The 27,270-nt window shown below is 40.4% G+C and overlaps 2 protein-coding genes across 7 annotated transcripts in view; one reads left to right on the top strand and one right to left on the bottom strand.

The window, feature by feature from the left end:
• The window catches only part of SLC20A2 (solute carrier family 20 member 2), a 104,558-nt gene extending 99,615 nt beyond the window's left edge, over positions 1-4,943 (bottom strand). The window contains exon 1 of one of the 3 annotated variants that reach the window (XM_045779197.2): positions 4,804-4,943. The gene's annotated coding sequence lies outside the window, so the exon portion shown is untranslated. The other 2 variants (XM_045779198.2, XM_045779189.2) reach the window with 2 other exon arrangements.
• Positions 4,446-26,162, top strand: SMIM19 (small integral membrane protein 19). Of its 4 annotated transcripts, none has more exons than XM_045779203.2 (5): positions 4,835-4,969; positions 8,769-8,906; positions 10,376-10,500; positions 14,490-14,596; positions 25,087-26,162. In XM_045779203.2, the coding sequence occupies exons 2-4, from the start codon at positions 8,773-8,775 to the stop codon at positions 14,552-14,554; spliced, it is 324 nt and encodes a 107-aa protein (XP_045635159.1). In that variant the 5' UTR covers positions 4,835-4,969; positions 8,769-8,772; the 3' UTR covers positions 14,555-14,596; positions 25,087-26,162. The 4 variants fall into 4 exon arrangements, with proteins under 4 accessions (XP_045635161.1, XP_045635159.1, XP_045635156.1 ...); XM_045779200.2 differs by lacking the exon at positions 25,087-26,162 and adding an exon at positions 15,799-16,087; XM_045779205.2 differs by lacking the exons at positions 4,835-4,969; positions 25,087-26,162 and adding an exon at positions 4,446-4,490 and having other exon boundaries at positions 14,490-16,087.
• Positions 26,163-27,270: the final 1,108 nt, after the last annotated feature.

The raw sequence follows: 27,270 nt of genomic DNA, 5'->3' as shown, positions 1-27,270 counted from the left end.
CTGAAATTAAGATTAAAGCTAACATGCCAATCGGATGAACACTTCAAAATAGATTATTTTAACTCCAATTATTTCCTGGGATGTTTAAATAAAACACAAGGGTATGACAATATCCATAGTTACAACGTGCTTCTCTGACGGGCCATCCCATAATATGTGCTGATATTAAAATGACAACAGCAGGTCATTGCTTCACTGACTCAAATTATAAGGCTATCCCTGAGAAAAACAACATGACCTCCTGCCCAGCAGAAAGGATCTATAACACAGAATACTATACCTGCAGAGCGTGTGTCCTCCCTGGCTGCTAACCAGGTTTGTGGCCCATGCTTCATTCAAGGGCACTTCCTCCTCTGATTCCTGGACAGTGGGGGTGCTGATGCATGTACTCCCTTATCTCTGGAGTCGTTTAGGTTCAGGGACTCTGGTGATGCCCAACACCCCCAAAATAATACTGTCAGTTCCTGACAAAAGGGACACAAAAGCGGGCTTTCAGAGAATCCCATTTTTCTTCATCTTGCTGGCTTCTGTTTCAGCCCCTCATCCAATTCCACACAGCTTCAAAATGACTTCACTCCAGGTCTGTCACCCAATCACCAGCACGATTTTACATTTTTTTCCACCAAAGAAATATTTCTTGGTTTGAAGAGGCCTCCTGGCCCCAACAGTGTTCTCTATTGCCCAAGACAAGCTGAAAAAGTGGATCGAGATTCCACGTAAGGACAAAGCAAATGGATAGAAGTGCATAGGAAACTTTCAGTAACACTCACTTCCTGGTAAATTACTACCACTAGGGATGAAATCTTGTAAGTGTTTAAAAAAGAAAAGCAGTAAGACATCACGTATCATTCAATATTATATTTCACGGAAATTTTTTGACCCTAAATTAATAACTTAAACAGTCATTGTCCTATGTCCTGCTGAATCACCGTCCGAGAATTCAATGCCTGCGAAAAGTTATAATCCTCTTTCAGCTCTGAGATTCAAAATTCAGTTTCTCTCCCCTTGCCTTTAGTCATTTCAAAACACACTGCCCTGTAACCATTTGTCAACCACTTGTATTTGGAAAATCCACAGCATTGTTTCTGCAGCACAGTCATCGCAATCTTTTATGCTACTTTGAAATCTGAAAAAGAGCCTTTTACAGTCGAAAAAGTAGTGTCAACTTTTAGATCTCTCTTCTTTGATAAAGTAAATTTCCCACAGAAACGACTTGACTGGGGGGCCAGACCACCTGGGTTCATAGCCAGTCTCCCTACTTACTATTTGCATTGTGATCTGGGGCAAGTGACTTAATTACCCTGCTGTGCTTCAGTTTCTTCATTTTAAAAAGGGGATTCTAACTGAACCTATTACTTCAAAAGATTGTTATGAGATTCATATAAATTAACATGCAAAGGCTCCTGGAACACTATCTGGCACATTTTAAGCACTACATAAATGTTAGCTCTTATTATTACGTTGTTTCATTTAGCTACAAATTCTCATACTGTTTCACACGTGTGCACACTGCCTTCTAAAATACTACCTACTTGAAGACTGGAACCACAGTTTCAGTATTTCTGACAACTCCCCTATGGTATTTAATATTCACTCAGTAAGTAAATACAAACCTACTGTGCATATATTATTATTCTGGATAAAGAAGGAAACATAGTACCTTATAAATAGATATTCTCTGCCCTTGAGTAGCCTCTACTTTAGGTGGGGAAACAAAACAAACAAGGAAATGCTTATGTAATAGTAGAAAGCCATAAAGGATTAAATGCCCAAGTATGTGGCATAAACATCTAACATTCAAAGGGCTTATTGTGGGCTGCAGATTCTGTGGAGATGGCAAAGCTGGAGTGGCCCAGCCCCTAAAGTTAAGTGGGATCTTCAGTACTGAAAAGAAAAGAGAATTCCAATGTACTTTTGTTCATTCCACATAGTCACTGAGTACCTTCCATATGTCAGGCTCTGTTCTAGGCTCTGGAGACACGGCAATGAGTGACAGAAAAGATCCCTGCACTCTGGAGTTTAAAGGGCACTCCATGTGAGGGCCAAGTTTTGAAGGAATGAGAAGAGCTTGTCTTCCCGAACGATGAAACGACACTGCTTAAATGCCTTAGAAACAGAAGCCAATGCTGGCATTATGGTCACTAACTTTCCAACAATGACAAACATACAGAAATGGCTGCCATGAAAAATTCAGCAGCTTTCATATACTGTATTCTAAATGTTCCACTGTTTATAAAACACATCAGACATTCTCCATATTTCTGAATACAAATAACATACAAGAGATTTTAAACACATAAAGTTAATACTGCTGGAATGATTTTCACAAGAGGCCATTGAAGGCCCAGTTCCTAAATTTTGCCCAAATGAAAAGCCTATTAGTGCTTTGTTGTACACCCTTGAGCTTTGTCTCCACCTCCAATCCACCCCCTTTTTCCTTCCTTTACTTGATCTACTAGCAGCTGCCCACAAATACCAAATATCTACTAGGAAAGTGCCTGAAGATGCATGTGGTGACAAGATGACAAAAACCAGTCAGTCACGATGGGTGGAAGTATTACCTCCAAAAGAAAATATGTGCTTTTTTTCCTTCTTATATCCTTCCATTGAAGACAACTCTCCACTTATCCCCTCCCCAAACAGTAGGCCTGGCGGTAAAGGAGTCCTCTTATAAACACTGACTGGCAAAGCATTCCCAATCTCTTCCTCTCCAATGACGGGCCACTAGAATCAGGAGACAGGTTAAGTCCAATATGCTCTTATCATAAATAAGACGCATTTCCAAGGATCTCCCTTGTCCTCTCCAGTCCTTTTCAACTACTTCTACTCTCACAAGATGCAAACTGTTAGTCCTCACCATCATTCTCATCATTGTTATGCCTACACAAATCATTACATTGTATTTTTGGAAACACAGTCAAAATAAACTTCTTGATCAAGGAAGTCAAAACTACTCAATTAAATCCAATCAAAAATGTTAACTTCTTAATGCACAATGTACTGGACTCCAAACTACTTATGATATTTAAAGGCAAAATGAAAAATCAGGTAGAGACCCTACAATGCAGATAATCTAACATTCTTAACATTCATATACCCACGAATGTTAGACTCATCAACAAAGTAATAACCAATCCACTGATTTTTATTTCCTTGGTTTGGTATTGGAAAATTACTCTTCCTGTTTCATTGTCATTTGTCAACTCCTAGTTAGGAATGCCACTTAGAAAAAATATGGTGGGAGGGGGCCTTTCAGAAGGCCATTAGGCTTCCCCAACGTTTACCTTCTTCCAATGTCCAAGAATAGCCTGTTCATTGGGTGATCGTGGCGTGTCACGGGAACTTGGATAAATGAGACACAGTGCTTTAGAAACTACTGAATACCCAAATAAAGAGACTAACTGCAGTTCTATGCAATTTTAAACCCATCTTCCAACTTGAAAAACACATTAATTTAGTCTGAGTCATTTTATATTGCCAACACCCTTTTTTACAAAAGCAGAAACAGAAGTAATTAATGTACATACTCCACATTTGGACCTATTCAAATCAAACCCATGTATTCAAAAATTTTTGAGCAACTTATGCTTATGCAAAAGTTATCCCAGAAGATTAAATGAGATAAAGCATGTACCATTTGGCACAGGCCTGGCAAACAGTCAGTACTCAATATTACCCTTTATTATCATTCCTAATTTTCCAACTTCAGAGTTAAACTAAATAATTATAAGGCAAATATAGCATAATGTATATATAATACATAAAAACTAACGTACTAATACTGTAAATAAAGCTAGTACCTTATTGTACCAAGTAATGCTCTTCAGACAAAGGTGTGCTTAATTTTAACAGAATGACCCACAAAAAAAGGCAGAGAAAACTTGCTAAGGGACTTGGGTTAAACGTTAGCTCTTACCTCTGCTTATTAATTAAGACTACAACTTCTACAAGGTCTAGGATGAATTATAATTAGCAGTCAGCTGACCCTAGAGAACTAGCTCGACATAAACAGTTAAGTCCTCAAGCACGTGGACAAGTGACCATTTATTCCCAAGGTTGCTACCAACCACTGAAATCTGATTACTTCAACACTGATGCTGAAATCCGGCATAAATTCATTACCTGTCTCATGCTAGAAAATATATTTTCAAGTCCCTATACACGTACATTTTTTTGTTTAAGACACAAATATCACTTCAACTGACAATATTGCAGCATCCTGGGCACATCCAGGTTTTAAAACACCTCAACAGTCTCAGGCACGCAGTATTCATTATGACAGGAAATGGAAAGACAATTTGGAGAGCATACGCTTCCTTAAGTATCAAAGTAAGTATTAAAAGTAACTCTATGTCCTCGTTACGAAAAAAAAATCTTCGTGTTTCCCAGCTTAATCCCGATTCGTGGGACAATGCACATTCCCCCCTCCCACGCTTTGAGTCACGCCCGGGCGCGCCGAAGTGGGGCGGGAAGAGGCACGGAACTCCCGGGTAATGACCTGTCCCCGCTACTTCTCGCCCGGTTTTGGCACACCACAGCTACACCCACGTGGACTTCCAGGCGGGGGCGGCGAGACCCACGGCCACCACCAGCGCCCGGAGCCCCGGCCCGCCCAGCCTTCCCGCGGGGGCTCCGGGCTCGGGGCCGGGGGCTCGCGGAGGGCGGGGGGCGCGGCGGTGACGCGCCGCGGGGGAGGGGAAGGGAGCCCGGCTCCACTCACGCGCCCGGGGGCGGCACCGGAGCAGTCGCTGCGTCGCTCCCGTTCAAAAACTGAAAAGGGGGGCGGGGGGCGGGGGGAAAGACCTGGCTCCTCGTTTCATCCGGAAACCGGCGGGCCGGCAGGAAATGACGAAGGCAGAGGTCGTCCAGGTCCGTTCGGTAACCGGGTCCCGCGCGTCCGGCCTCGACTCCGGGGGAAAGAGCCCCGCGCGGAGCAGCCTGGCCCCGTGCCGCCTCCGGAGCCAGCAGCGTGAGTGGACCCGCGTCTCCGCGCCTCCCGGGCCCGAGGCGGGGCCGCGTCACCCGGCCCCGCCCCCCCCCGCCCGCGCGCCGCCCCGCCCCGCCCCGCCGCGGCCTCGCGGGGGAGGGGAGGGGACCGCTGCCCGCGGCGCGCCCCCAGCCCGGGGCTCGGAGGCTCCAAAGCTTCCAGCCAGTGCTGCGAGCCTCTCAGGGTCGTAAGGAATAGTTTGGCTCCGAGCGCCAGAGATGCAGACAACACACCGAAGCAGCGCCGCGTCGGCCACGCGAGCAGGGGTGGGAGCGAGACGGCCCGAGGCGGCCGGAGTTCAGCGCGAGTGTTTTAAGATTCCGCAGCTGATTCCGCAGCCTGCGAGCGGAGGGAACGCAAAAGATGTCCCGGCAGCTCTGGAGGCTGCCTGTGGTCACTTACTGGGAGGGGATTGTATTTTATACCCGCGCGACTGGATTTCTTTCCGGGGGGAACGGGTGTCACAGAACCGGGGGCACGACTGGAAGGGTTCAGGTTTGGGAGTCAGTTACATGTAACAACCCTAGCCTGTGCAACTTTGGGCAAGTTACATAACCACCACTACCACCTTCCCGGTTTCTTCTGTAAAATGGAACTTCAGTGCCTCCCATCAGGGTAGTTGCAAAAATTCAGTATGTGGACTGCCCTACTCATAAACCCACAAACTGCCTTCTTCCTCTTGGTTGAAGGCCTGTTACCTTGTAGCCTTCTGCTTTAGGAACCCAAACCCTCAGTGTTTCAGAGGACAGAGAAAGAAAATTACACTTAAGCAGTGGATTGTGTTGTAAGGAACTGTGTAAGTGATTCTGGCCTGAGTTTGTATTAAGATAGCAAAGCTCTAAGAGGCAAAAATGATAACATTTAAGGCATAATGACAAGAGATACTCAATTTTAGAACCACCTAGACCTGGTATCAGGAACCTAAAATCAGGAAACTGATTTTAAAACTTATGATATAGTTACTTGATCTCTGGAAAATTTTTTCCTAGTTCTCAACCTAAAAGTTTATCAAACTAAAACCAGCCCCTAGTTGCCATATTTTGGGAACTCTATCTCTGGATACTAATGTTTTACTTGGGTCTTAATTCAGCTCATCTTAGAATTTCCTTACCGAAATTGTTCAAGCATTAGTGTCCAGGAAAAGTATGTGAAAAAGGTTCAGTTTTCTCAAAAGAGCCCTGAATGACGATCCAGGCACGTGGCTAGCTACATGGTGATCTTGCTGAAACATTAGCTTGCCAGGAATGAACCATTGTAATGCCCCTGGGCATTTGGCTTTAGAAGAAGGCTGTGGTGGTATGAAGTAACTGCTTAGCAAGTGTGTATGTGTACACTTGGTTAGACTGTAGTGTGCTGGGAGGTGACGGTCATAGTTCAGGCCACATGTGGGCCATGGTCTATACTATGACTCCGGACAAGGCCATTCCTTATTCCAGTCTTGCAAAGTCATGCCATTGGTCATGATGGAGGACTGGGCAGGAAAGGCCTACCCTCGGTGCAAATCTTTCACAACTACAGTACTAAAAATAATTCAAATGCGTGTCCCTGGAACTGTGGAATGGTAGTGTCATTGCATACCAATGATGTTGTATAATACATGTTGTTTAATTCACGTTAAAATTTTACCATTCTGGGTCGGTAGTAATTCAAAATCCTTCTCTAAATACAATTCAAGACTGGCATATTTGTAGCAGGTTAAAGACAAGCTCTGTAGGAATATACCACTTATTAAGTGGCCGATGAAGAGAATTTTGTGAGAAATTGAAGCAATAAATTAGCCTGGATCAGATCCATTCAGGTGTTAGAAAACAGGTAGGAAATGCTTCCGGGATTTGTCAGGTAAAGGATACCTGCCGAATGTTCTAGTGGCCGTTGCTGTATGTTCCCTGTTTCTTCCTGAATTTAATAGCTCTCAATCCTTAAACCTACCACCCTTGTGGCAGAATTGTCTGTGGCCTTCTGCAGCATCTCAAATCAGACATCCAGAGTCATCTCTTTTTGCCAAAAACACATTCACTGTTGTTACTTTACTTTTCAGCACCAGCAAAATTCTAGATTCCATAAATCATAAAGACAATTATAGTCTCTTGTCTTCCAAAAGTTTCCATTTCTAAAATAGGCTGATTACTTACTGTGAATCATAATGTTACTTTCAGAGAAACTCTGGAGTTCAGTTTTAAGAAATAAGAATTAAAACTGTGAATATACCAAATCTCCCTGTATCTCCCACACTCTTAAAAAAAAAAAAATCCATAGCCAGTCTTTAATATCAAGGAATTGGGTATGGTGTGATGTTTAAATAATATTTAGATCTTGTATGTCTAAATTTTTATGATTTAAAGTAAATTCTGTTTTTATTATTACTTGGCTAATTTTTACAATAGTTCTTTTAAAGAGATCACTCTTGACCTCAGTGTCTAGAGTTTAAGTTAAATGATCATTCACGATACTCACTTTATCATAAATGAATACAATATGTCCTCAAACATCTGACAAAAACTTCAGATGTAAGAACAGGGAAAACATGCCACCTGGCTTAGGAGCAAACTTATGGAAGAATTTTATTCCTTTTATGCAGAGGTAAGCTATAAGAAAGAAAACAGACACTGCCCTTTATGCACACTTCTTAACTTAGTAAGCCAGATCTACATTACAGAACATTTTAGAGACTTACAGGAGATTGGAAGATATTTTAGTGCGAGAATGTCTGCAAAGCCTTCATTGTTGTAGACTATCTAGAGAAAAATTGCAAAACAATTTCTTGGACATTCAGATACTCTTTTTCTCGGAATTAGAAAATGACTGTCTTATTCCTAGAAACTACAGTACATTTATCACCTATCACTTGTTCAGTTTTTCTCCTTCTTGTAGAATGTCTAAAAAAATGCTTTTGGTTTTCTTTCACATATTAGGTCATTTTACTTATTAGACTTACCTTTTATGCCCAACAGAAGGAATGAACTTTCTCTTCAAGGAAAAATTCAACTAACTCTCAAACACAAGGAGGAAACCATTACTCTTTTACTTGCCATTTGATACACTTGCTCTTACCACTCTTATTTTCTGTGGGAATGTCCAAAGAATGCATTTCCTTGAATAGAAGTCACAGCTGTGTAAATAGCAAAAAGTAACTTTTTATCCCATAGCTTCTTTCAAACACATTTGGCCGGGAGGCCAAATTAGATAAAGCTTTTAATGTTTTCCACTTGTGGGGGAGGCCAGTCCAAGAGTCTTGCAATGGCGGTCTCATCTTTTCTAGGCTGCCGTCATGAGCGCAACACGATTTTTTAATATCATAGCCACTTGTTTGGGTCTGTGTTTTAAAATATTTGGGTGCTTTCATCTGGTTGTTACAGTTCAGAAACTGGGCAATAACATTTCAACCATATATGCTTTTTATTATCTTTTTGTAATAGGATTTTTAAACTCCAGTTTTCACCTTCATGTAGAAGATAAAATGTTTCCAAACCAAAAATAAGGGGAAATATGTTACACACCCTAAGTATCTAGGCCAGGAGTTGGCAAATTTTTTCTTAAAGGGCCAGATTGTAAATACATTCAGCTTTGCGGGCTGGGAAGCAAAAAGCAAGGATATTATACAGGTACTTAAAATCATGTAAAATGTATCGGTTTAGAAATGTAAAACCATTCCTAGCCCCTGGGCCATCCAAAAACATAAATCCAAGGCTGGAGTTGGCCAGCAGGCCCTATGTTTGCCAGGCCTTCTGCAGAAGGTCGTACCAGCACTAAGAGAAACCCTCCTTTCTTCTCTTTCTTCCAGCCCCATGCCTGGAGCTTACGGGGTGATGGGTGACGATGGCTCTATGGATTATAGCGTTCATGAGGCCTGGAACGAAGCCACCAATGTTTACTTGGTCGTGATCCTTGTTAGCTTTGTTCTCTTCATGTATGCCAAGAGGTAAAGTTTTTAGTATTTGAGGGTTGATAAGAAACTGGGCATTTCAAAAGTTGACACGTTCGTTTGTTTGCTTGTTTGTTCCGAATTAAGTGCGCACAAATCATTTTCATCAGCATTTTTGTTCCCGAAAACACTGTCTCCCCGGGTCTGTTCTCGAGCTCTGGATGCCAGTTTGGCTTTGAGGAGCCTGTTGCTTTAAGAGTTGGAGATTTAAGTGCAGCTCTGGGCACACTGACCAGCGTTTGCCTTCCCGTTCTATCATTTCTAATATGGCTCAGTTTGATCGTCTAGCCTGGGTTCACTGTCACTGTTGGATGAGCCTATTTTTTTTGCCCATGTCCCTGAAATGCAGAAACCCTAATTCCTATGTATTTGGCAGTTCTCTCTTCACACATTTTAAGTTTTCCCTTCTAACTCTTGTACACGACTGTGTCATAGCACTTACTGAATAATAATGGTATTATCTGACGACTTGTCTATCTGTTCCACAAAAACTCCAGTCCCTTCAGAACAAGGACTTTGACCTTTAACCTTTGTGTCCCTGGTGTGCCTCAATAAATATTTCCTGCTTTAATTCTAGATGTTGTAGCATAATTTAACTATTCTTTTCCACACTCCCTGGCTCCTTTCTTAAAAAAAAAAAAAAAAAAGAGGTGGGTGCTTTGAGGAGGAAAAGCAGCATTGGACTGAGTCGCTTCTCCTTAACAGCCACATGCTTCTTGGTATTCTCTACCAAGGCTAGAAAGGCATTAGATAGTTCAAAGTAATTAGTAATCGAAAATAATTGATGTTTGGCCTGGGGAGCACCTGTTCTCAGACAGGCAGGTTTGCCCTTTCAGGCCGCATGACCCCCAGGGCAGCTGGCTCATTGGTTGCCTGGCGTTGGGGGTGGCCGAGAGGAGGCTCTACAGGTAACAGCTTTCCTCCAAAAATAGCCACCACCTCCTCCCCACTGTCCTGTTTTAAAAACAGAGACACAATGTTGTTGATTTTAAGTGATGGACCCACTAAGGCCATGCTATTGTATTTAAGAAATACGGTGATTCACTATTTTCCAAAATTTAGATCTACTCGCATTCTGTTTATTCTCTAACCCAGTAATTTAGCTTTATTTGGATGACACCAGAGGGAGGAGAAAAATAAGATGTTTTCCCGTTGGTGCATTTCGCCGTGTAATACTTGGTTGTTGGAGGGGCCAGGACCGGCAGCACCGTGGAGGTACGTCACTTCATCGTATGAAGTGGCTGTGTTCGGCGTCCTCCGCTTTCTTCGAGCCCTGTGCTGTACGCGTACAGCTTCGTACTTTGTAGTGAAGGAAGGAACACTTGAGCCAAGGAAGCATCTCGCAGAGACGAAAGAAAAGATGAGCTCATTGTTACTCAAGTCCTTTTAACGTAGCTCCTGATTGCTATGGTCCTGAGTCCATTACAGTCCTGTAGCTCTTCATCCATATCGGTTTTGTGTTTTAGGAATAAAAGGAAAATTATGAGGATATTCAGTGTGCCACCTACAGCAGAAACTTTATCAGAGCCCAGCTTTTATGACACAATAAGCAAAATCCGTTTAAGACAGCAACTGGAAATGTATTCCATTTGTAAGTATATTCTGTGTTGAATGGAGGCATGTTTAAAATAGATTTTTTTTTTTTTGGAATTGAGTTCAATTAGCAAAAGGTTATCAGAAATAATTGGTAATGAAAACTTAGTGCCTTTTTTAGATGCTCAGTACAGTATTAGCAAAGGCAGATCTGCCGTGAAGTTGAAGCTTCAGGACCCTCTGCTTATATGGGGCCCTTCCAGAACTCTGAAAACAGCCCTACAAATGTGCTTATATGAGGATATTTTTATAAATTTTGCAAAAATTCAACATATTTATTTTTTTTAATTCAATGTTTTAACCATCAGTTAAGACTGTTCTCTCTTCCTGCTCTAATTTGCCCTCCTCTGCATATCCCCTCATGTGGAGGAGCATTGAAGTGACGAAGAGCATTTGGGGATCTGGCTGAGGCTGAGTTGGAGCTGCATTTAGTTTGGGTTTGAATTTTGTATTTATGGAGTTTGCAGTCATTTCTATTATAATTAAATTACTGCAAGCCAAAGCAAAATAAGAATGACTTTCAGGGCACCTGGTTGGCTCAGACTCTTAAACATCCAACTCTTGATCTCAGCTCAGGTCTTGATCTCAGGATCATGAGTTCAAGTCTCGCACTGAGCTCCATGCTAGGCATGAAGCCTACTTAAAACAAACAAACAAAAAAACCAGCAGCTTCCAGGAATATGGCATGCAATATCAACGTGCAAGGCCAGAGTTCATGTCTCAATATTAACATGTCATATGGTACTGAACACTATGAGTATGTATGTCAGGGAGAAGAAGTAAAGTTTAAAATGTATGGAGCCAGAATGAATTGTACATCTAAGCCACAGCCTTTTATGCCCCCATTTAAAAGAAAGAGTTGTGGTTGGGCACCTGGGTGGCTCAGTCAGTTAAGTGTCTGCCTGAAGCTCAGGTCAAGATCTCAGGGTCCTGGGACTGAGTCCCACAGCGGGCTCCCTGCTCAGTGGGGAGTCTGCTTCTCCCTCTGCCTCTGCCCCTCCCCCCTGCTCATGTGCACACGCGCTCTCTCTCAAATAAAAATATTTTTTAAAAATTAAAAATTAAAAAAAACGAATTAGTTGTGGTTTCCAAGGTGTATTATTAAGTGAGAAAAGCAAGATAAGATAGTATATATACCAGGATGCTACTCTTTTAAAATCGAATGACCAAAATATTCCTTGTGTTATTTATGTGTAATATAAATGTTCTATATAATTATGCAAGCATGGAGGAACGCTTGGAAAGATACACATCAGATTATTAACATTCATTACCTTGATGGGACTGTGTGGGATTTAAGGGGAAAAGACTGGAGATTTTTTCAAGATGTCTACAGTAAAACTCAGGGGTGTGTGCACATCTGTGTGTGCATAGAAAGAAGCAAGAAAGGATGATCACCTGATCACCAAGATATCACTAGTATATGTCTCAGGTGGACTGGAATTTCAGGTGAAAAACAGAAAAAGGTCTGTGTATATATATATATATATATATACACACATACATGCATAAACACGAGTAGAACTTATATATATATATACATATACATGCATAAACACGAGTAGAACTTCTGAAGTCTTAAGCACAAATTTTATCTTAAAAACTAGTGACAGCTGTTCCTTTGGGGGAAGGAACTGGGTGGGTAGCGGCAAGATTGAGCAGGTAGAAGGAAGATACACTTTTTACTGTTTCCTTTTTGTTCCTTTTGCATTTTGTACCGTCTGCATATGGTACCAGTTCAAAATAAGAAGTAAAGTTTAACCTAGCATTATTCACAATAGCCAAAAGGCGGAAACAACCCAAGTGTCCTTGACAGATACACAAAATGTGGTATAGAAATACAATAGGATATTATTCAATCTTTAAGAGGAAGGAAATTCTGACACACGCTACAGCACAGATGAACCCGAGGACATTATGCTTCGTAATTATTCTTATGAAGGCAAATAAGCCAGTCACAAGAGAGCACATATTTTACTTATAGGAGGCAAATTCATAGAGACAGAAAATAGAATGGTGGTTGCCAGGGGCCTGGGGAGGAAGGTGTGGGGAGTTACTGTTTTATGGGTGTGTTTAGTTTGGGATGATCAGAAGAGTTCTGTGGCCGGAGGGCGGCGATGGTTACACAGCACTGTGAACGTACTTAATGCTGCTGAGCCGTACACTTAGAAATAGTTCAAATGGCAATATGTGTGTATTATTTTACCACAATAGAAAAAAGTTCTTTAAAAAAACTTAAATACTAAAAAACAAAACAAAACAAAAAAACAAAAGTACAGAGTCATAAGCTCTCTATGGAAAATGATGAAGAATTAAGTTTCCCTGGATGTCCAGTCAAAACAAAGCTAGTTCCTATCAGTAATACACTCAGTACCATAACAAACTATTACAAACCAAGTGTACAGGTTTTTTCTTCTTTGATGGCAATGCCATAGAATATAATTTATCGGAATTCCTGTGTTTGAAAGGTATGTTGGTTTTCTACGGCTGCTGTAACAAATTACTACAAATCCTGTGGCTTCAAACAACACAAATGTACCATCTTACAATTTTGTCGCGTAAAAGTCCTACAACAGTCTGAAACCAAGGTGTCAGCAAGGTACTCTTTCTGGAGGTTCTAGAAGAAAGACTGTAACTGCCTTTTCCAGCTTCTAGAGGCCCATCACGTTCCTCGGTTTATGGCCTTCTGCCTCCATCTTGGGAGCCAGGAGCATTTAGCCTTTCTGATCATTCTTCCTTTTTAATTTCTTAGTCTTTCTCTGCAGTCAGGAAAGGGTCTCTGATTTTTAAGACACATGTGATTAGGCTGGGCCAGATAATACAAGGTAATCTTCCCCTCATAAGGTCCTTACCTTAATCACATCTTCAAAGTCCTGTTTGTCCTGTAAAGTCACATATTCACAGATTTTTGGGGACTAGGATGCAAACATCTTTAGAAGCCATTTTTCTCATAAATAGTGTGTGGGTGGATTTGCACATTTAATGAATTCCCTCACATTGGGTCATTCTCAGTGTTTTGGACCTATCTAGTCCTGACAGTCTCTCTGGCAAGAGGAAATAACAAACACAATTCTTTTTCTTAAAGAGGACTCCCAAAATTGTATAAACGTTAGGTCGCAAAAATTTGGGTGCACCCTGAGTAGCATAAATAAATCGTCTCTCTTTCTTGGCTAGTAAAAACTTAAAGAAGAGACTGAAAGTTTTAACTCTAGGCAGGGAATGACATTCAAAACGATTTTAACTCCATACTGTCTCTAGTGGCAGGTTATAACCATTCTTCTTCAATAAACATTTCTCAGAAGTACAAAAAGAATACAGAATGTGTATCTGTTTTTCTTCTAGTTTATATCCATGACGACTAATAAGTCTCTTAGACTCAAAAGTTGAAATACAAATTCCTTATGATGTGGACAAAAGCATTATTATTAACTTATCTTAAGGTGGAAGTGGGAGATAAGAAAGAAGGAAATTATAAAATGTTAATTTAACTTGAGGCGCCTGGATGGCTCAGTCGGCTAAGCATCTGACTGCTGATTTTGGCTCAGGTCATGATCTCAGGGTTGTGAGGTCAAGCCCCGCATCAGGCTCCACGCTCAGCGCAGAGCCTGCTTGTCCCTCTCCCCCTGCTCTCTCCCCTGACCCCCCAACTCAGGCACACATGCTCTCTCTCAAATAAATAAATCTTTTAAAAAAATGTTAATTAAGTTTAATAGCTTAATTGTTACCTTATATTTCAAAGCTCTGAATAATCCTGATATACAAATAATAAAGTTAATATATAAAAATGGATATCAGCGGTGTTGAGAAGTTAGAGGATCACAAAGTATTATAAATTTCCTCTAATGAAAAAAATTAATTCTAAGCTAACTCTTTACCGAGAATCATGACTTGACTGTGGTTTAATGATGTTAGCTAATAATTATTTTGCTATTTTTATTAATTTTATCTCTTTCTTTTGTTGTTGTTTTGTGTTTTGTGTTTTAATAGCAAGGAAGTATGACTATCAGCAGCCACAGAACCAAGCTGACAGTGTGCAACTCTCGTTGGAATGAGATCACAGAAGACGAACAGCATAAGTAATGTTCAACAGTCCGGTAGGAAGCTCCTAAACATGCTGAATCATGAGCAGCATTTTTTTAAACCCTGTGTCCCTAAAATCATTTTACTTGTCATTTTCCCCAGTTTTTTTGTGTGTTTTGTTTTGCTTTTTAAAATTACATCTCCAAGTCATTTGTTATACCAAAAACAAGGGGGGGGGGTGGGAGCAGTCAAAAAACCTGGATGCAGAGAGTCTGCACATACTTAGGAAGATAGAACATAACCAGAAATGGTGATTTTACCTTGTAAAGACCTTTGATTTCTTCAGCATACAATCGGGAATAAAAATATATCTTTGGAAGTGAGAATCTGGAGATTATGCCACTTCGATTTAAACGTTTTTGCAAAATTAAAAAGTAAAAATCCCGGCACTGGAAGAACACCATCCTCTTCAACTGTATTCTATGATGAATGTAATATGGCTAGTGGACGATTGTGTTCTTCCTGCTGTCGTCACCGCGCTTTAATTGAATCAACGATCTTTGCTTCTTCTGAAATTGCACAGAGGACTGTCTCTTCTACTCTCTTCATGAAGCATACCCATCTGCTAATTGTGGAGGCTTTCTGTGATTGGCATGTTTTCCCTTCATTGTGTTCCCAGGAGCTTGTTTGCTGTTTTTGGTCTTTCTGTTTGTTTTTGTTTTTGTTTGTCCATTTGTTCTTTAATCCCACAGTTTAATCCCCTCCAGAACAGTCTTCTTTGGACCATACTGGAGAATAAATGGGCACCTCTCTACTGGTGTTGGCAACTTCCTTTTTTGGTCATGTAACTCTCAACTTTAATGTAACTGTCTGATTACTTACACTTTTCTAGCATAATAAGCTTCCCTGAAGATTCTCATGTCTTGTACCGTACATTGAAATGTTTTTACCTAATTTTCCGTATTTATTTAAATAAAGGTTGGTGGGAGGTAGTGGCAAGGAAATTTACCTGTCTGTATCACTGTCCAAGAATTAGTTTTTGAATCAAAGCTATTCTTAATTTTAAGAGTTAGAGTTAATATTTCAAGGATTGTTTCCTTTTCCCTTTATAATTGTGAAGTAAGGAACATAAATTTTAAATGGAAAAGTTTAGACCAAATAACATTATTGAGGGAAATTGCATTTGCTTTTAAATTTTAATTATATTATTCAAAAATGTCTTTCTGGTACAAGGTGAATTGTTGACTAAATGGAATAACTCTCTCTTGACTCCCAGAAGAGTTTGAATGCACTACCAACACAGAATGAAAAACTGACTTCGGGATTGTAAACAGTTCCAATTACAGGCAGGAGGTCACAGAGCAGCAAGGGGACAATCTTCTTAAACTTTTCTTTGCTCTTAGGAAAACCACCTTATATTTCTGTGAGCAGAAAATGTGATCAGGAGCAGGGGCCGTTTCCTTGTATCACTGACATGTTGCGCAATCTGGACAAATTACAAAAACTGTCCATCTCAGATGATTTGTAAAAAGAGTGTACATAAATAAATGTAAATCCCGATGAAATTGCCTGCGGTTGTTTTTGATTTGCATCCACTAGACAGAGACAGTCAAAACCAAAAGCTGGTAGATCGTTTGGTGAGCCTCAAACCTTGGCAAGGAAGAGGATGAATTCCTCCTCATTTTTTCTCTAAAGCCAACTGATGGGAATCACACCCCCCACTGGCAGGAACAACAGCAAGTCCGCCTTTGAAGTTGCTTCTCTGCTTCAACAGCTGAGCTGGGAAAGGGCTGGAAGCCCTGCAGCCACACTTCAAAGCCACCCCAGCTGATTGTCCCGCTTCTGCCCGCCCCACCCCACCCATCCAAGGGTTCCGTGGAACTATTTTCTTTGGAAGAAAACTGGAACGACTAATAAACTGGTAACTAACACGTGTGTTCTCTCTGTCCTCGTTTCTTCTCTTTCTAACGCATAAGATCTTCGGCAGTGAGCACTGGTCAGCGTCTATTGGCACACAGCCTCATCGTGGTAAATTACTGGATGCTTCGCTAACGCCAGCCAGCTGCATTAAAGGAAGAAGTTGGCTTCCAGAGGGCACAGGTGTTTGCTATTGACCTATTCAGGTGGAGTTATTTATGATTCATAAATGAAATGCAGAGTTGATCATAAAGTTGCTGTAATGTCAGAACTATTTTAAGGATGGAGGAGAAATAGATAAAATTATCGTAATAAAAATCATTTCCGGGGCGCCTGGGTGGCACAGCGGTTAAGCGTCTGCCTTCGGCTCAGGGCGTGATCCCGGCGTTCTGGGATCGAGCCCCACATCAGGCTCTTCTGCTATGAGCCTGCTTCTTCCTCTCCCACTCCCCCTGCTTGTGTTCCCTCTCTCGCTGGCTGTCTCTATCCCTATCAAATAAATAAAATCTTTAAAAAAAAATCATTTCCGTGATTAAGATAAGAATACATTTAACTTAAAAAATGTAATTAAAGGGGGAAGGGACAGAAGTGTATTATACCGAGCCAAGCACTTCATTCAACAAGCAGTTGTGACGAACAGACCCTGTGCTAGCTGCCTGTGATCTTCTAGAGGCTATTCTGGTCTAGTAATAGAATCAGAACAGGAATAGGGGCCAAAAACCAAATGGAAATAGAAAGGACACATGGCTCACCTGCAACCTGTATGCAAAAGTGAGGATCACAGAGTGGGAACTCGAGCTTTGTCTTAAATCTGTTTCCCAGTGGACATGCCCCCCCCCCCCGAAGCCAGAGCTGAACTAACACAAAACTATAAAGCAAGAAACCCTTCCCACCCCTCTTTTGGTCCCTCTCCAGCCTCCTGCAAGGCTATGCGCGGCGCAGTCTTGAATGAGGATGTGAGAGTACGGATGAGGCAAGAGGCTCCAGAACCGAGGAGGGAAACCCTACTAACTCCTGAGGCATGTGTGGAAACTCAGCAGCAGTTCATCCTCCTGTCCTTGACCTATCTCTCACCCCAAAATAAATGAGGGGCATTTAGCATCGGATTTCATACTGATGTATTCTCCACCTTTATTTTATTCAGATCTAGAAAAAAATGAAAGCCGATTATATAGATTAGTAACATTCCCCGTTCTAGGTAGGAAGGAGAGATAAAGCCAAGGGAGGCTACTCACCGCCCAGGCTCATTGGTAGTAATCTAGCCCCCAGTTTGATGCCGAGGGCCCACTGTGCTCACTTTTATTTTTGATGTTTCTAGTTCCAGAGTTCCTTCTCTTCCAAATAGAGAAACCACAGAGGTTTTGCTGTGAGGAAGGAGTGGCTCCATAGCAGGAATTTTTATGAAAAACATTTTGACACATTTCAAAGTAGCTGAAGAAAGTTGGGTTTTGCTTTGCTTTTTTCCTAGTTTCAGGGGTAGAATTTCGTGATTCATCAGTTGCATATAACACCCAGTGCTCATTCCAAGTGCCCTCCTTAATGCCCATCACCAATTATCCCTTTTCCCCACGCACCTCCCCTCCAGCAAGCCTCAGTTTGTTTCCTATAGTCTAAAGTTTCTTATGGTTTGCCCACAGATCAAAACCACAATGAGATATCACCTCAGGGTCAGAATGGGTAAAATTAACAACTCAGGAAACAATAGACGTTGGTGAGGATGAAGAGAAAAGAGAACCCTCTTACCCTGTTGGTGGGAATGCAAACTGGTACAGCCACTCTGAAAAACAGTATGGATTTCCTCAAAAAGTTGAAAATAGAACTACCCTACCACCCAGCAATTGCACGACTAGGGATTTATCCGAAGGATACAAACATAGTGATCCAAAGGGGCACCTGTACCCCAATGTTTATAGCAGTAATATCCACAATAGCCAAACTATGGAAACAGCCCAGATTTCCATCAACAGATGAATGGATAAAGAAGATGTGGTATACACACACACATGCACGCACACACACACGCACATGCGCGCGCACACACACACACACACACACACACACACACACTGGAATATTACTCAGCCATCAAAAAGAATGAAATCTTGCCATTTGCAGCAATGTGGATAGAACTAGAGGGCATTATGCTAAGTGAAATAAGTCAATCAGAGAAAGACAATTATCCTATGATCTCAGTCATATGTGGAATTTAAGAAACAAAACAGATGAACATAAGGGAAAGGAAGGAAAAATAAAATAAGATGAAAACAGAGAGGGAGGTTTTTAACTGCTACCAACTGTTGGTGTTGTTAAACTTAACTGCAAATGCTTCTGGCCTCAGAAATCTGAATTTCTTGAAAAAATGCACCATATAAAGGTAAAGTATTTATGACAGAACAAATAAATGTACGTTTAATGTATTCATTTTTGGGGAAAGGATTGCAAGTACCTCTGAATGACATTTTATTTTGAGATTTTAAAAAACCAGGCCCATTCAAGTGGACTACAATCTAATACAATTCTTAGATCTCAGATGCTTTCTAGCACCTAGTATTAGCAGAGTAACTACCCCAAAGTAGATGCCTGGTAAATACTTGCTGAATTAATTAATTTGCTTGTAACAATTTGTAGAATTGATGTTTTATTTTTTATGTTTTTAAAAAGTATTCTGCATCAGGTTCTGCTTCTGGTAATGGAAGAGGAATTGTATAGGGCTCTTACAGATAATGGTTATGAGTTCACAGCAAAACATAAAAAACAACTATTTGAAGGTAACCATAGGCAGACAAACCGGAAGGAAAATGACCCTTGAAAGGAAAAGATTTGTGTTTATATGGTTCTTTGCCTGAAGGTATTTCCCATTCTAATAACTGAGATAGCTAGCTAGAACTCAAGTGAGAAGCTACAGTGAAATCGGTTTGAGGAATAGGACAGAGTTCAGGGCTTCTGGAGAGACTGGAATGTGAGAAGGAACATCAGAGAAAGAAGCGAACCACAGAAGGGGGAACCCCCAAATCTGCATATCAATACCGACAAGTCCTTGACCGATCCCTGAGCTACAACCCTAGTAAGACTCCAGCAGAAAGGAGCCTAGCAGAAAACAGCTAAGAAACTGAAAGAAATCAGCAGGGTCTTCAGCTGCTGCTCACCATAGGAGATGCAGTTTGAGTCCTGCCAAATTGCCTTAGAACAAAAACAACACTTTTCAGAGGAAGACAACAGAATCTAGAATCTCTGTACCGTATTACCCACAAGGTCTAATATACAATAAAATCATTACAGGAATGAGAACAGGAAAATGAGATCCACAGTCAAGAGAAGAAACGGGACAATATGGTCCATAGTCAAGACAAAAAGAGTCAATATAAACTGACACTAAGACAACCCAGATGTTGAATTAGCACACATGGACTTTAAAGTAGCTATTCAAATATATTTAGATAAATGAAATTGAAAGGCTTTATCAGTAGCAGATTTGCTGTACAAGAATACTAAGGAAGTTCTTTGGGCAAAAGAGAAATGATAGCAGATGGAAATTCAAATCTAAGCAAACTCTAGACTGAATGAACAGACGGGGAGACACAATGATAGTGCTTTTAACAAGTAAAGATAAAGAATATATAGAAGTTTCTTGTGCTATTATAACTTTTCTATAAGCTTGAAGGTTTTTTTAATTATAGAAAAAATATTTGTAAATCAATATCTTGGTAAATCAGATTCTTTTTTGTGTGTGTCATACCAACCATTGGCAAAACCGAAAAACAGGCAAGGTGTCCAAAGGGCTGTTAGACAATGTTATGCTTCTTTCTTCTCTACTTCATCCCACAGCATTTAATATTCTATTCTCTATCGAAATCTACTCCTAAGAAAGAAGCTAATACACACTTCCACAAAGGAATAAATGACCTATAACAATTAAAATGCTACTTCTCATAGGACATTTGTTTTGTATTTTAAAGAGCCTTTAACTGGAGAGACATGGAGATTTCAGACATTACAGAGAAGTGGTAATTTTTAGGGATAAGAGCCTTTATGGCCTCTTATGGCCTCATATCATATAAGCAATTAGCTAAACTCCACCTATTCACTTGGCTACCATTTCCAGTTCTGCCCTCCTCCATTATCTTAGTTTAGCAATCAGAATGTCACCTTTTCCCCATCAAAATTATTAAATGCATTGGAACTCCTAAAAAAAATTGTATCTGTCAAAACAGCGCACAGTCAACTCTGCTTTATTGTTGCATCTCTGTGAGGTAGCAAGATAGATGATAGCAGCTAATGACCTTTTGAGCACTGTTTTACAAATGAGTAAAAGTGAACAATGTGAATGGGTCTCCCAGTCCTGGACCTTTGCAATATTGAGAAAAGTGAAGACTGGGTGGGAAGAAATATCTCCAAGGCCAAATAGGAGAGGTACGAAGGCAGGTATATAAAAAGGCAATTTATGACAAACATACTGTGTTTATTAATGCTTTTTTTTCTTTTTTTTTCTTTTTACTTAGGACTGTTTTTTTTTTTTAAAGATTTTATTTATTTATTCGACAGAGATAGAGACAGCCAGTGAGAGAGGGAACACAAGCAGGGGGAGTGGGAGAGGAAGAAGCAGGCTCTCAGCAGGGCAGGGAGCCCGATGTGGGGCTTCATCCCAGGACCCTGGGATCACGCCCTGGGCCGAAGGCAGACGCTTAACCGCTGTGCCACCCAGGCGCCCCAGGACTGTTTTTTTAAAAAACACAGATACAAGTAATCACTGGTTGAGTTCCTTTTCTCTGGTGTCAACTTTTTTCTTTATCTACTAGAGTACCTTGCAAATACTAGGTGTTTAACAAATATTTACTTAGTTAGATCAGGTCAAATCCAGTGTTGCACTATCCCAGGAAGGAGTCAGGCCTAGGGAATAACAGTTTTGAAAGTTTTTAAAAATTTTTCCAGCGCAACAGAGAGCAACAGTGATTCTACCGCTCTTGCAGCTCTTTCTAGAAGTCCAGCATACTTTGTGAAAGTGGTTAAATCCCAACAATGTATCGTATTTTATCTTATTGTTTTATTTTATTTTGTATTTATTTTTTTAGTGGCTTAAAACGACAAACATGATCCTGCACTTGAAGGATTCAAGAGTAGTGTAACTGGGTGGCTCCAGGTCTCTCGTGAAGTTGCAATAAGGATGGGGCTGCAGAAGCTGCCTCCAAGATGGCTCCCCCACATGACTGTCGGCAGGAGACCTCAGGGCTTTGCCATGAGGGCTATATATATTAATACCCTCCATAAAGAAAAAAGGAGGATGGATTTTTTTTTCCCCCACAATCTTCCAGAACACAATATACCATATGTATTTCACACATTACAATTTCTTAAAAATACATAATTATTTTTCAAGGGGCTCCTAGGTGGCTCAGTCAGTTGGGCATCTAACTCTTGATTTGGGCTCGGGTCATGATCTTGGGGGTCCTTGGATTGAACCCTGCATTGGGCTCCCTGCTCAATGAGGAGTCTACTTGTCTCCCTCTCCCTCTGCCCCGTCCGCTGCTCACACATTCTCTCACTCTCTCTCCCAAATAAATAAATAAATCTTTAAAAAATTTTTTTAGCAATTAAATCTCAATTAGTCACACCGATAAAAGTGGTTACATGGAAAATCCAAAAAAGCAAACAATCCAAAAATGTTAACTTTTGTTTGTTTGTTATACATTTGCCTTTCCAAATTAGTTTTGCTACACCAGTATTTTAATTGGTTTGCAGTTTGGTTTGCATTATACCTAATGATAATGACCAGCAAGTGCACGGCTCTCTGAATTCCAAAGGGAAGGCAGCTGGCCTGCGACTGGGACAAGGTGACAGCTAATCTACAAATTTGCCAGTTGGTATTCAGACAATCCTGAGGGGACCAATTCTGGTTTTTGAAAGCATAGACCTGGCTCGGGAGATTGTTTTTACAAATTCATTTCTTCTCTTGTTATATTCAGATCCAGCAAATTACCCCAGCAGCACATCTTGAATTTACTCGTCACCATCTTCCACAATCCCTAGTTCTTAAGCAAGACTGAACATGTGGTTACTGTCTTGTATACCAGCAAAACATCAATCAACAAAATATTGTTGATTGGAAATCAATTATGGGGGAGGAAATATGTCAACAATCCAGAACACGGGAGGGGATGCTGGCCTGGCTCATCGCAGACAAACGTTAAGCACCCTTTTCAGGCTGTCAGCGCTCTTACCAACAAATCTTTCCGGGAAAGCAGTTGCTCCCTTTCTTCCTGGAGACTTTTGATCATCAGAATTCAGCTTCTCTTTTCATCTTCAACACCTGTGATGTGTTCTGCAGCAGACTGGGGATTGGGTTTTAGAAACGCCAGTTCCAAGGACAGGTTTTCATTTATCTACAAATTATAAATGAATAAAAGTGGTTGGAAACTTACTTACCTAAAATTTGCTTATTTACTGGCATTCTAACCTCACTTAAGGTTCTGGATGCTTTTGGCTACTTCTTAGGTGCCTTGCTCAATGGCCTGTGTCCCGTTGCTATGGTGAAAGAGAATTAATAACAATTCTTACTTCTGTTAACTTAATACTTGTAAAATATACCCTTTCTTTGTTTATTAAAAAAAAGACCCTGGCAAATCTTGTCTGCTTTAAAAGGATTAAACAATTTTTAGAAACACTAGTCTGTAGTTAGAGCTGTGGAGAAATTTCAGCTGAATGTGTGAACCAACATATGACAAATGCAGACACTGTTCTGCTCGCCGGCAGCTCTGACTGAGCTTGACATTGGCTTTTTCAAGCTGTTTGAGTGTAAATTTAGCTTGAAACAATTCTGAATGGAGTGAAGTCACTTCGTGGTCCAAATAATCTTTTTTCCTTTTGAACTCTATTATAACTCGTCATTTGGGGCCAATCGGAAAGATCTAGTTCATCCGTCTCCCAAGAAGTTACAATAAAATTTAAATTTAATTTAGTTTGTATAAAGTCCCACTTACGACAAAGGCAACTCTACATTTTTGTATGTTTCCAGACAACTTGTAAAGCACCAATATAGATAAAAAATGAACTAGGTAATAGTTTAGCTAACAGAACACAGAATTTGAAGCCTGAGTTCCAGCCTTGTTTTACTCTGGTCTGTATTTATTTGAATTTGAGCATATCATTAACCTTACTAGGCCCCAATTTGTTCATTTCTTAAATGGGAATAAGACTGCCTTTACCCCAGGGATGGTCGTATTCCTAATGATATGATACCTGAGCCCCTTGGAAGGAAATGTAGTGATCCTTGGCAATGTTGCTGTTGTTCAATATTCTTTTACTGTGTAACTACTTGATTTATTTAGAAGTTTGAAGATCAAAATCAGACAAGAATGGAATCCCTAATGCCTTGAGGCCACTAGAGAATGTATTCTTTTTTTTTTTTTAAGATTTTATTTATTTATTTATTTGAGAGAGAGAGCGTGCGTGGGTGAGCAGGGGGAAGGGGCAAAGGGAGAGGGGGAAAGAGAGAATCTTGAGCAGACTCCACGCTGAGCCTGACGGAGGGGCCGATCTCACAACCCTGAGATCACGATCTGAGCCGACATCAAAAGCCAGAGGCTCAACTGACTGAGCCACTCAGGAGCCCCGTAGAGTATGTACTCTTGAGCTCTCTGTGCAATACCAGAAAGGCAGTTAGCCAATGAAAACTTATGAAGTACATGAATCAAGTAATCTAAACCAAATTGTCATCTCTGAACACACAGCTAAGTCATCACTTACTTTGACTACATTAAGAACCTTCAGTTTTCTGTGTCATCCTTCGGGTAATGATAATATCTCCATTTTTTCAGGAAGAAACATGGGTGCAGAGAAATTAGGGGAGCAGCCCAATGTCAAAAACCAGAATTTTGTTCTCTCTTGAGATCCTTTCCACTCTATGTTTCTGTGATCCGAATAACAGAAACAAAATGGTTTGGAGGTTCAAGCGTTGTTCCCAGATATTATTGATGGGAAATAATTAGCATGCCTAATTTATTAGCCTTATTCAAGTCTGTTTGAGATAAAAGTCAAGCAAATGGCAGCAAATAAGTTTTCCTTACAATATTTTAAAAGTATCACTCCCAAACACTCAAATATAGGGAATTCTTTTCGTTTTCTTTGTATTCGACTATCCCATAGTTTATAAATCACACGTCTGTTTTGTACACTTTGTACCAGACAAGTCTGGGCATGCAAAGATTGTAGCGAGTTTACAAAAGCCACTTAACATATTTGGTTGTCATTTAAATTATGACTTTGAAAACACAGAAGACAAGCTCTTTTACAGTGATAGGCGGGTTTACATAAGCTGCCGCACAAACTAAATTCAAAATAACTTCAGTTCATATTGAAAAAGTTATTCCTTCATTGCCACTTTGCCATAACAGTCTTATAGTTTAAAAAACATCCATGGCAATTTTCAAGTATGAAGGGAAGTTCTCCTGTGTATCCTTTTGTAAGTCATGGAAACTGCCGCCACCAGAACTTGCTGTTGATGACTGGATGAAGCCTACCTTTTCCTTCAAAGCACTTACCCTGACACGCTGTGAATCAGGGAAAGAAAGCCAAGAGACACAGTCTTAAGAGCACAGATAGGACTTGGGGTTTGTCCATTTGCTTCACCCAGTATCTCTTTGATTTGCTCTAGGTTCTGTTGGTGACTCAAGCATATTCAAGTTAAAACAAAACAAAACTCCAGCAGTTCAGGCGCCAGCAGAGACCCGGAAGTCAGGAGGTGTGCAGTGCAGAGTGAGCATGCGTTGGAAGGGCTGGCGCTGTGAGCGGCGGCCCATGAGACACCCAGCTCTTCTTACCGGCAGCGCCCTGTGCCTCCACCTCTAAGATGGAGAGAATCACTCCCATCTCAAAGAACCTTCTTCAGGGTTAAATGAAATTCCCAGTGTTAACTGCTCAGCATGGTGTCTGACAGAAGAGTTACTGTATACTCGCTCTGTGCCAGGCTATATAATTCAGGCTAAAAATAAAGTGAAACATTTATGAGGATGAATCAAGAAAGAAGACCATTCTCAGGAGTGAAATATTTGTATTACATGACTTTAAAAATAATAAAGTTTCTTGTTTTCAATAGCATACGGTAACAGCTACATGCATAAAATAACAGGCAAACCTGTTTTAATGAACAAATAAGAACCACTTAGAATTATCATAGCAGGATATACTGGAAGGGAAGGTTAGATCTACTCGATTTCGATTCTAGCTTTGTCCCTTGAGCAAATTTCTTTATCTTTGATCTTAGGCTCCTTCATCTGTTAAAATAACGTATTGCAGGGTGTAGTGAGGATAATATGTTAAAACCACATATGTGTCTGCCTACCTAGGATAATATAAACTACATTCACGTCTGTCTATCTATCTACCTAGCTAGCATCTATCTATAGAGAGCACACAATAAAGCATACAGAGTCATGAGTATTCCAAATTATAAATTTTTTACTACAAGTAGGATTTAAAAATTATTTTAAACATGAAAAATTAGTCTGATACATGTAAGCATTCTCTTTGAAATTATTTACACTATTGCTTCCCTAATCGTTTTGTCACTTATATAATTAAAAATTAACCTCGAGGGGGTTGTGATTGTGATGGGGCACAGGGAGTGGCTTCCGGGGTGGATGGCGAAGTTCTATTTCTTGCCCTGGGTGGTAATTATAAGGGTGTGTCTGTCTTGTAATTACTCATTGAGTTATGTATTTGTTTTGTGTGGATTTTGGTGCCTGTGTTTTATTATACAATACAAAAATCTTTAATAAAAAAATTCACTCAACCCAGTTACTGTATGAACTACTACAAAAGTGAAATCATAGAGGACTGACTTAGGGAGGTTTTATTATATTCTTAAAACACATTAAATAGGATTAACATGTAAGTAAATGAGTGATCTTAAGTCCTACATTTTTATTTGGTCCTTCCACCGATGCACCAAATTGCTATCTGAGTTTTCCATTTTCATGTGAAAAATTTTGGATGCCAACAACTGTAAATATAAAGCGGAATTAATATCATCTTAGAGAGCAACAGAGCTTACATGGCAATATACATAATCAACGTGGTTAATTCAAAAAGATGAATCTAACCGTAACTCATGATCTCAGTCACAGTAAGCGTGGTAGTACCCACTTAGGAATAAAAAGTATAGACAGTTAAAAAGAGATCGGTGGGTGACAAGTTGAATATGAGTCCACTTTTGTGTGGTTATTAAAAGAACAAAAAGACGCCCTAGCTATAATAAGTAGGTATTGAACACGTTACTATTATCTCCAGTGAAAAATGTGAAAATTGCAATTACTCTATTGCTACGTAGAAAACATATGCATAGGTACTTTTGGGATACTTTGGTTATAAAGAAGAGGAACCTATTCAAGCTTTCTCTTGGTCAGGGCACCTGGGTCAGTTGGGCGTCAGACTCTTGATTTTGGCTCAGTTCATCATCTGAGATGGTGGTGAGATTGAGCCCCACATCAGGCTCCACACACAGCATGGAGTCTGCTTGAGATTCTCCTCTTCTCCCCTCCCCCTCCCCCACTCATGTGCTCTCGCTCTCTCTCTCACTTGCTCTCTCTCTCAAATAAATAAATTAATTAAAAAAATTTTTTTAAAAAGCTTTCTCTTGGTAAAGGAGTGTACAGGTGTCTTATGACATCCAAATATTCATGAGGGATCAGAAGCAGAAAACTTCTCAAGAACCAATGAAAGCCTGGTCTCTCTCCCTTGCCTCCATGGACTCTTGCTCTCTTCTCTCTGCAGATCATCTCCCACTCCTTGTTGATCTGCATTCATGTCCCTGAACAACTGCCCTATGCTTCCAGATCTC

The sequence above is a fragment of the Ursus americanus genome, chromosome 27 (genome assembly GCF_024610735.1).
Source record: "Ursus americanus isolate L20-20 chromosome 27, mUrsAme1.1.p, whole genome shotgun sequence".
Taxonomy (NCBI): domain Eukaryota; kingdom Metazoa; phylum Chordata; class Mammalia; order Carnivora; family Ursidae; genus Ursus; species Ursus americanus.
The sequence above is the reverse complement of the archived record's forward strand: the minus strand, read 5'-3'. Positions and strand labels throughout refer to the sequence as shown.

Excerpts from the sequence above, each read along its gene's own strand:
- SMIM19 (XM_045779203.2), top strand. The coding sequence starts at position 8,773 with ATGCCTGGAGCTTACGGGGTGATGGGTGACGATGGCTCTATGGATTAT. Across the intron at positions 8,907-10,375 it reads CTCTTCATGTATGCCAAGAG|GAATAAAAGGAAAATTATGA; the intron begins GTAAAGTTTTTA and ends TTTGTGTTTTAG. Across the intron at positions 10,501-14,489 it reads ACTGGAAATGTATTCCATTT|CAAGGAAGTATGACTATCAG; the intron begins GTAAGTATATTC and ends GTGTTTTAATAG.